We start from the raw sequence: 10,658 nt of genomic DNA on the forward strand, positions 1-10,658 counted from the left end.
TTATTTTTCTATTTAGTCTTCTTTGTAGCCTAGATGTGGCACATGTTACTTTATGATGGTGCCAAGTTATTCGTAAGATCCAGTGTTTGAACTAATGTCTGTTAGAACTAATGTCTGGTTCTTGTTCTGAAATCTTGAATTTAGATGCCTGTTTTGAAGATTTTCCATAATCCAATTCATATATGGGCCAAAACACACACAGTCTTTTTGAGCACTTAAAATTTATGAACGACAGATGCAAAAACACACTTGTCAGTTATCCTTATAACGGTTTAAACTTACAGTATAGATTAATAACCCAATTGATACAACCAACCCAAATGTTAGTCAGGTTCTTCGATTAATCCTGCCTTACAAAAATGCGGTCTTGCACCCATTTGACCAAGATACAAAACATTTCATGGCAAACTTCTAATAATTACACACCATAGAATGATCTAGTTAGCCTATACAACCGGATGTGCTACCAATGAGTCTATTTCAGCTTTATATTCCAATATATTATCATTTATATTCTTTTCAACAAGATGCAACACTCTCACACACTTTTCAGCCTTTTCAAACCGTTCTTGTACATCCATTAGCTCTTCGCATCTCTCTCTCAGATCTATCAGAGCAGCTGCTTTAACCAACATTGTGTTTGATTTCATTTCCATTAGCAAACTGTGCTTTTTACCGCTTTCCTTCCTTTTGTGAAAAGCTTCAAAGTTTGCACGAATCCATGACACGTTAATGTTGGCGGCTTCTGCATCCGATAATTTGCTCTCTATATTATCTTTCACCATCTTAGTCATACCATTGGTTTGAATCCGTTGGACAATTTCACAAACAACCTCAAGAAAATGAGTTCTTGTTGAAGGTGCTTTGAATACACAATTGGCTGCAATGTCACCGTGTTTCTTGAAAATGGCTTCAAGAATTGTTGCAATACTTTGCTTTACTTTGTAGCCTCGAACATAAACTATCCCACTTTGAAAAAATGAGTGCTTCTCCGGTTGTACAACAAAAAGATACTGATTAGAGGTGATCAAATGAATACGCTAGGCTGGGTAATGGGTCAAACGGGTTGAATTGACACGTCAGTTTTTCTTTGAATTCCATGATAATTAATATATGAAATGCAATTCTAGAAATTATTACTTGATATCAGTAAACTGTAGCATCAAAAGTGTAAACACTACTTATAGCTATATTAATATTCAAGTTATATTAAATTTAAGAAAAAATAATAATGGGTAACACAACCGGACCCGAACAGACCCTTTTTGACCCATAAATTGTTAAGCATTTTCTTTATTATAGACTATTTGGAAATGTTCTTTCACCCAAAAGACGTAACAAAAAAGGCAACATTGACATGGTTTTGTTCGTTTGGGCATAAACTGCCTATTCTAAGATTAATTATAAGAATGCATAAGATAACTAGAGATAGAGAAATACATACAGAATCTGACATAGGAGACACGTTTTCAAATAAATCATGTTGTTCATGCTTGAGCTCCAAGAGTTCTACATCACCACCACCATCATCCAACTCACATTGTTTCTGCTTGGAATCTAACAGTTTTACACCATCATCGTCGCCAGGATCATCATCGTCATCACCACCACCACCATCATCATCATCAATCAACTCACATTGCTTATGCTTGGGATCTAAGAGTTCTACATCATCATCGTCGCCATGATCATCATCGTCATCACCACCACCATCATCATCATCAATCAACTCACATTGTTTATGCTTGGGATCTAAGAGTTCTACATCATCATCGTCGCCATGATCATCATCGTCATCACCACCACCATCATCATCATCAATCAACTCACATTGTTTATGCTTGGGATCTAAGAGTTCTACATCATCATCGTCGCCATGATCATCATCGTCATCACCACCACCATCATCATCATCAATCAACTCACATTGTTTATGCTTGGGATCTAAGAGTTCTACATCATCATCGTCGCCATGATCATCATCGTCATCACCACCACCATCATCATCATCAATCAACTCACATTTTTTATGCTTGGGATCTAAGAGTTCTACATCATCATCGTCATCACCACCACCACCACCATCATCATCATCAACCAACTCACTTTGTTTCTGCTTGGAATCTTGCTTAGAATCTAACAGTTCTACACCACCATCATCATCACCATCACCACTGCTACCATCATCATCATCATCAAGTGACTACCAAATATAAAGCAATAGAGGTTATTCTACATACAAAGTATCATTATTAAATGGAAATTGCAGGAAATCGCAGTAAAAACTGCATCAAATCACAGAAAAACTAAAAAAAGAAGGGAAAAAAACACTAGGAATCGCAATAAAAACTGCAGAAAAACACAGTAAATTTATGCAGCAATAAAAATGAGTTAAATAATAAGTAAATATGACATTTTAAAGTTTTGAGAAAATTAAGGGTAAATGGGTTTTTGATAAAATATATTAAAATGTGTAGGTCTGATATCAATACTATTAAGCACTTTCTCCATTCTAACAGGTTTGGAAATGTTCTTTTACCCAAATCACTAACAAAAAATTCAACAAGTTCTGTCCATTTATGCCTAAATTGTTTTTTCTAACATTAATGCATGACATAAATGAGAGGAAGGGAGAAACATACAATATCCGACGAAGAAGACACTTTTTCAACCAACTCACGGCGTTTTCTCTTGGGGTCTAATATTACCACATCATCATCGAGTAACTGAAGAAATAAAGTAAGTAATACATGTTACTTTGCATATAATAAACTTATAAAGTATGATTGCAATGACAAGTTGTTGTTTCTTAAACAGAATTTGTTCTTCAATTTACAAAATTTGAATAACATATAAGAAAAGTTAAATTTGGAATAAAGAAAACCTTGTGTGCCCGTTTTATTTTGCGCTTTCGTTCGTTTGTGTATCTTAGTTCCCTCTTTCGTTCGTCTATGCCTCTCCAAGCACGCTCCTTTGTCTTGCCCATGGTAATTTAACTTTAACCAATCTGCAATCAAACAACACAACAATTAAGATTAAGATTCAAGTGGCAAGACGAAAGCTTGATGATGCTCTAAAACAGAATTGCCTCAATAATAATGCAATTAGTGTTGATGTTGTTATATATTGACACATGAAGTGAGCATCTAATTAAACAAGAGTAGAATTAATTATACAATACCAGAAGTAAGAGTGAATGGGTGGTTAGGGTTTTAGGCGATGGCGACCGGAGGAGAAGAGAATGAGAATGGTGGCAAAGAGTGTCGAGGGCTCCAGGGTTTAATGAATATTCATTACACGAACTAATTTGGGTTGCTTCTTAACTCTGGTTTACACGCCTAAAACCAAATATATTTTTAGTAATAAAAGGCGGAGAGTTATGGGGTGGCTTTATAGCCAAAACTCTAGAAAACACCCCCTTCAAATTATGGGTTTTTTTTTTCAAGTTATACAAAAAACGCGGATAATGTCACCAAAATCAAAAAAGAGCATTTGTTTGTACCTTTAAGAATTAAAAAAAAACAAATAAACAAAGTTACGGAGGCTTTATGACTACACTTGTTTTTTGTAAAAAACCATAACTCTGACTAGACACTACGTGGCGCATAACGCCCAGGGGTGGGGCTTTATGACTCATGGTCTAATAGGCTAAGTCTTAGTTGTTAAAGTCGTTGACTCACATATTATGAATTAACTTTTTATTGTTTGTATATGTTTTTGATTTATGACTGACTAATAGTAATTGTAATCGAGCACCCATGCCAGATTGAAGGCAAATTATGTTGGGTTTTTTTTTTATTATTATGCATGGACTTTGTGAAATCTTACTCCTTTTTTAATCGTTCTATCGGGTTATACTGGTTTATTATTTGAGTTTGAGTTGGTTGTTTAATTTTATCTAGTTGTACAAAGTCAATATGTTTATCGAATTTATTAGAATACGTTTATAAAAATTTGAGTCATAGTTGATTTAGGTTTTGAGTTTAGTATAAATAGATAGCTAGGGCTAATGATTTATGTGAGGGTCAAGTTTTCAGTTTTATAATAATAAAGAACATAGTCGAACGAGTTGCTCAAATTATGTGTCTCGTGTTGGATTTTCGATGCCTAATTTCCAACACTCTCTTTATAATAATCCCTCTCTAGAATATATGACTTTATTTAATGTTGCTACAAAGTTCACGTGTAAATGAGTACAAAAAAAGAAACTTTTAGTTCATAATCTTGTGTTAGCATATTTTTCTTTTCAAGCTGAGAGCAAGTTGCAAACATCATGTAACAATTTGTTAGAAGATTCACCGGGTTGAAGCAACATCTGACACATGAATATGTCTTTACATACCACTAAGTTGTGTGGATATGTAGAAATTTGCCATTAGGATAGATTTTGGGAAGTCCTTCCCGATCAGGTTATGAAGTAAAGAAGAAAACAAAGAGATTGGGAGGGAGATACACGAGATCAGGGACACCATTTTGTGGTATCGATACCAAAATGTACCCTTATAGACTAATTATGCACTTAACCCTTAGAGCATCTACGACAATAAACCCATACAAACCGACACAGCATCGCCATATCAAATTTCAAACTTTTTCAAAAAACATCAATGTTTTCTACAACAACAAACATCTACAAATTCATTAAAAATATTAAAACTATATATGTAATGTATATAGGGGTGAGGATCCTAAGAGCATTCTTAGCCAATCCATCAAATTATGTGAGGAAAGATTTTATAATATATGGAGTGATATAGGGTGTTGTGAGTTAAGAAGAGAGAAAATATTGTGATTTTCCAGTAAATTTGAAAAGTTCATGTAACACCCTGTAAATTTTTTAATATTTTTTAAAAGTGGTTATGAGTAGAGGAGAGATAAAAAGTAATGATAAATATATAAAAAAATGTTATTTAGTTGATCAAGAAAGAGAAAAAGCAGTAATTTATAGTGTAATTATGGATTTAGAGATAGCGGAGGGATGAGAATGCTCTAATGAAACTTTTTGAAATTAAGAACTTTAAGAATCATTCTAAAACACAAAAACAAAAAACCTTCAAAAAAAATAATAAAAAAATTTATAAAACAAAAAAAAATTAAAAAGTAAAAAAAACCAAAATGTTTATTTAGCACCCGATTTCATAAATAAAAAAATTATCAGTTTTGCTGAATTATACATATATGTATATTATTATTTACGGTCCAGCTACATAATATACACATATGTTTATTAGCATGTATCTTAATTGTAACGTCCCGTTATCTAGTATCGGTTAATAAATGAAAATACGAGCTATTATGAGTCGGGCTAGTGTTGGGTAAATGGATATGGGTTATGGACTTGGGTTATGAAAGAAAGAAGGAAAGACCATGGGCTTAAGCCCATGATCCATAAATATATAAACCATAATCCCCATTAAATTCCTCATTCTCACATATTCCATACACCACCAAAACACACACTTAAGATCTCTCTCTAGCTCTCTCCTTTTCTCTAGCCGAAACCAAGAAAGAATCCGAGCACCAACCCGAGGTAATACTAGTATGATGTTTTGTTAACTTAAACCGTTAGATTTAGTCGCGAAACTACGAGCCGACACTTTTAAACCATTTAAGTCACGAGATCCGGGTGGAATCGGGTATAAACCGAACCTAAGATGAGGTTAGGGATCACCCTAGCTCAGATCTGGATCGAACGGGACGAAAAACGATGAAAACATGTTTTTCCAGTGAGATTTGCGTTTTTCCGGCACGGCGGCGCCGGAAAGGCGGCTGAGTATTTAAGAATGTCAGAGAATGTTTCTGACATTCTCTGACAAACCCTAACCCTAATTCGTTAACAAATTAGGGGCGATTCGCCAAGTAATTCGTTAAAGAAAGCATAACGAACTAGCTTCAGTTCGTGTTCAATTCGTTAAGGGAAAAGACAACGAATCACCCTTGATTCGTTATAGTCATTCGTTAAAGGAGATGACGAATTGGAAGGTCCAGTTCGTTACTGGGACTGATTCGCTACATGAATTGATTCGTCAAGGACCAGTTCGTTATAAGGTCCAGTTCGCTTAATAACCAGTTCGTTAAAGGGTTCAATTCGCTACATGGACCAGTTCGTTATGATAACCCAATTCGCTAAGACCAAAGTAACAAATTAGAACTTTGAAAGAATGACAGAACAGTCCCTGGACTTAGAAAAAGAATGAATTAATTATAATTGAGCCCTTGAACTTTTTAAGCTAGTAAATTAATAATGATTCAAAATTCTAATGGAAAATGTGTTAAGACAGTTAATGGAAATAAAAATTTTTCAAGCTGACCTGGCAGCTCGACCCCAGCCAGGGGCTCTGCCCCTTGGACCCTGCTAGGGGTTGCCGCCCCTAGACCCCGTTGCCCCCGGACCCCCGGTCGTTGTGGGTTATAATTAGACTAGAAGCGCGAGATGAGTAGTGATAGTTAATTGATGCATGTAATTATTATACAGTTAGCCGCGCCCAACTGAAGAAAGGAATAACAATTAACGGTGAACGTAACCGACTTCAGGTGAGTTTCTAGCCCCATTCCTTGTTATGTTTTCGGGGCTTTGTGCATACTCGATGTGATTAGTTAATACACTTATCCTAAGTGATAAGTGTATGCCATATATGTATTATGTGAAATGTATGAATGGTTTCTTGTCGATACATAAACGATCTTCGGAATTGCATGTATTGCCAAGAAATGGTTGATGTTATATGTATGTTGTAAGATGAAGAATGAATGATGTATGTATGAAACTTACGATTATGTATACAGAAAAGTATGTTAAAAAGGTAAGGAAGAAAGGGTACCGGACCCTAATAATATCCGAGGATGAAGGGTACCGGACCCTAATAATATCCGAGGATGAAGGGTACCGGACCCTAATAATATCCGAGGATGGAGGGCACCAGACCTTAATAATATCCGAGGATGGAGGGCACCGGACCCTAATAATATCCGAGGATGGAGGGCACCGGACCCTAATAATATCCGAGGATGGAGGGTACCGGACCCTAATAATATCCGAGATATGTAGGGCGAATGCTCTTTATAACGTAAGGTTAGATATGTATGTGTATGGAAGATTGATGGACAGGTTAAGTATGTAATGCGTACCTACGGGCACGTGTATGTGTATGTAAAGTAAGTTATGTGATTAACTAGAACTCACTCAGCGTAGCTGACTTTTAGTATGCACGCAGGCAAATAGGTTGAGGCAGCTAGCATGATTGAAGACACATGGCATGGAATAAAAGAGATTGGCATCTCGAAGAAATGTTGTGATGTTTTAAAGACTATGTTTTGATTTAAATGACTATGAATGTTTTATAAGACAAGATTTGAAGGTTATGTAATATATTATGGTTGAAGTTTTAATATTCCGCGAATGTTTTAATTAACTCTGATATTAAGAACTGTATTTATGAGTAAATCCAACACCAAAGTAGGGCTACCGGTAACGAGGCCTTACATTAATTGTACATATGTGTATAAAAATAACATGTATATATACATATCTCTATATACGTGTTTATAAGTGTTATACATATATGTATAATTTAGCAAAAGAGATTTTTTTAAAACCATGATACTAGATAAACGTTTTTGTTTTTTTACTTTTTTTTATTTTCACATTTGTTTTGGTTTTATAATTTTTTTTATTATTTTTTTATTTTTTCTTGAAGGTTTTTTTATGATTTAAATTAGTTCTCAAAGTTATCAATTTTTAAATGGTTCTCACATGATCTCAATCATATATATATATATGTGTGTGTGTGTGTGGGTGTGGGAAAGAATATATTGAGAACTTGTTAAGTTGTAAGAACCATGAGAACAAATTCTGATCACACGTTCAATTAAATAAGTAATGGATTTGTGGTTTTAATTATTAAACCATAATATAAAATTAGAGAGGTGAGAGATCCAATAATATTAAATGCTAAAAGGGTATTTATGAAAAAATGTGTGCATCGTCTTTTTACAAAAAAGACCATCACATCATATTTTTTTTTATGATAAACAATATTTTTAATAACTATACTTTTTTACAAGAATTATTACATGTTTCTTTGTAAGGCCTTGTTACCGGTGCCCTACATTCGGTCGTTGGATTTACTCATTAACGTAGTTCTAAATATTAGAGTTAACAAAAACATTTGTGGAATATTAAAACATTCATAAAACATTACACATTAATCCATAACTTTGTCTTAATAAACATATTGTCTTACAAATTAAAACATAAATTAATAAACGTCTTGAGTCTTCAGATGCCAGTCTCTTATTCTTCTGCCACATGCCCCCCGCTCAAGCCAACTGTCTCATTCTACTCACCTGCGTGCATACTAAAAGTCAGCTACGCTGAGTGAGTTTTAGTTAATCATACAACATACAACACATTCATAGCTACATACTTTAATACATACTTCATACTATACATACTTACCTTCATGCTTTATTCTAAACTCTACTTTACATTATTCTATTCTGCCTCATATATTATTAGGGTCCGGTCCCTTTTTTGCCTCGGATATTATTAGGGTCCGGTCCCTTTCTACCTTGATTATTATTAGAGCTCAGTCCCTTTCTGCCTCGAGATTTATAAGGACTCGGTCTCTTTTCTGCCTCGGATATTATTAGAGTCCGGTCCCTTTCTACCTTGAGTATTATTAGGGCTCAGTCCATTTCTTCTGTACCTAGCCATCCCTTACATTCGTTCATAACATACATACATATCATTCATACATTATACATAACATTCATATCCATATTTATAACTTGACAGTACATGCAATATCCGAAGATCGTTCACGTACCGACAATCAATCATTCATACCTTTCGCATATATCAAAATGGTGATAAGTATATTAACAAATCACATCGAGTATGCACACAACCCCGAAAACATAACAAGGAATGGGGCTAGAAACTCACCTGGATCATGTTTCTTTCTCCATTAATAGTTAACCCCTTCTTTAACTGAGCTCTGCTAACTATATATAAAGTTACATGTATTTAAACTTGTACTATTTGTATTTCAGTCAAAATTGGCTAAGTCTGGTCTAATCTAATGGTGTTGTATTAGATTACTTTATACTTAGAATATTTTCATTTACTTTAATATTTCTTTTCTTTTCTTTCATTTTGTATACATAAGCATAGTTTTATATTATATTACATTTTACTTAGATATTTTATCCTTAAGCATCTATCCTATCCATTTACTCTTTTATTAATTCATTAGATTACAATAGTGGTTGGGTGTTTCTAAGTATTCGGGTCGTCATTGTATGATAATATGCATTTAGAGCTCGAGTATTGTTTGTAATCACATCTAGGGTGTAATCGGGCCTCCATGTTTGTGGGCACACATAGTGTATTCGGGTTTGGGTGTTGTATGTGAGCTCTATCTCGTGTTTGGACATATTCTTGGACACGAGTCCCCTTGTAAGCGAGCTTAGCTGTAAACGAGTCATATAGTAAGCGAATGACCCTTATGGATTCAAATCCTCGAGTTAAAGGGGGTAATCGATAGGTGTAATGTAATCGAACGTCAATGTGATCGAGTCTAAAGTAATCGAGTCTCATTGTAAGTGGATTGTAAGCGAATAGGGTAGTTGTGATCGAGCTTCTATTGTATGCGAGTCTATACATGCGACCTCAATGTAACCGATACATATAAGGTGATCGAACCATTATGAACTTGAGTCCATTGTGATCGATAGTCAAGTAATCGAGTGTGTGTGTGTGTGTATATATATATATATATTGTGATCGATATCCAAGGTAATCTAGTAACTTGTGATCGATAGCCAAAGTAATCGATTAACTATATTGTGATCGTTAGTCCTTGTAATCGAACATATAATTGTAATCGGGTTTAGCTTGTATGCGGGTTTTCAATGTAATCGAGTTAATGTATGCAAGTATAATGGTTGTATTCGGGTAGTGTAGATGTAAGCGATCAAAACCATGTAAGCGATTTTGGTCTTAGTAATCGGCTACATATTGTAACCGAGTTTTGATTGTATGCGAATTGGTCACATTGTAATCGAATCCCATGTGAGCGATCTCAATGTAATCGAACTCTCGTGTAATCGATGGATCCTTGTATTCGATCCATCATAGTATTCGATCTGGGTATTGTATGCGACCCTAATGTGAGCGACATAAAGTGAGCGACTGGTCTGCTCAAAATGGGCCACGGGTTCGGCCTTTATCCACGTTAAAGCCACTCGTTTCAATCCTAACACCTCGTTCTTGACCCTTACACCTTATTAAGGTTCGGTACAACTCGTATTCATTTCCTTAACCGTCCTCGTGTAACATCCTAAAAATTTAATGTCGAGTAAAGGAAGTTATGTTTAGTGATTTCGCGTAATTAATTAATATCGGGTAAGGAGCGGGTCATGACTTGGATTAATTGAGATGAGTTAAATGAGAATGGCCTTAGATCCATGGGATTTCAGGGATATAAATATCCCCTAAACCCAAAATATCTTTCATTCTATCTTATTATTATCTAACACTCCAAAAACACACACACCACACACCATAACTTCGCCGGCGGCCGGGAGAGGGAGATCGAGATCCGAGAGAGCGAGAGAGAGAGACTAGTTGTGACTAACAAGTTAACCGAGATCCA

General features: G+C 35.0%; 1 protein-coding gene across 1 annotated transcript; it reads right to left on the reverse strand.

The window, feature by feature from the left end:
• Positions 1–321: 321 nt before the first annotated feature.
• Positions 322–2,986, reverse strand: LOC143600409 (uncharacterized). Its single transcript, XM_077078106.1, has 4 exons — positions 2,885–2,986; positions 2,643–2,726; positions 1,445–2,017; positions 322–986 (listed from the first exon to the last, which is right to left on the reverse strand). Exons 1-4 carry the CDS (start codon positions 2,984–2,986, stop codon positions 447–449), a joined length of 1,299 nt encoding a protein of 432 aa, XP_076934221.1. The 3' UTR covers positions 322–446.
• Positions 2,987–10,658: the final 7,672 nt, after the last annotated feature.

The sequence above is a fragment of the Bidens hawaiensis genome, unplaced genomic scaffold, assembly GCF_021521415.1.
Source record: "Bidens hawaiensis isolate Kalapana, Puna unplaced genomic scaffold, B.hawaiensis_p1.1 tig00054059_1, whole genome shotgun sequence".
NCBI classification, from domain to species: domain Eukaryota; kingdom Viridiplantae; phylum Streptophyta; class Magnoliopsida; order Asterales; family Asteraceae; genus Bidens; species Bidens hawaiensis.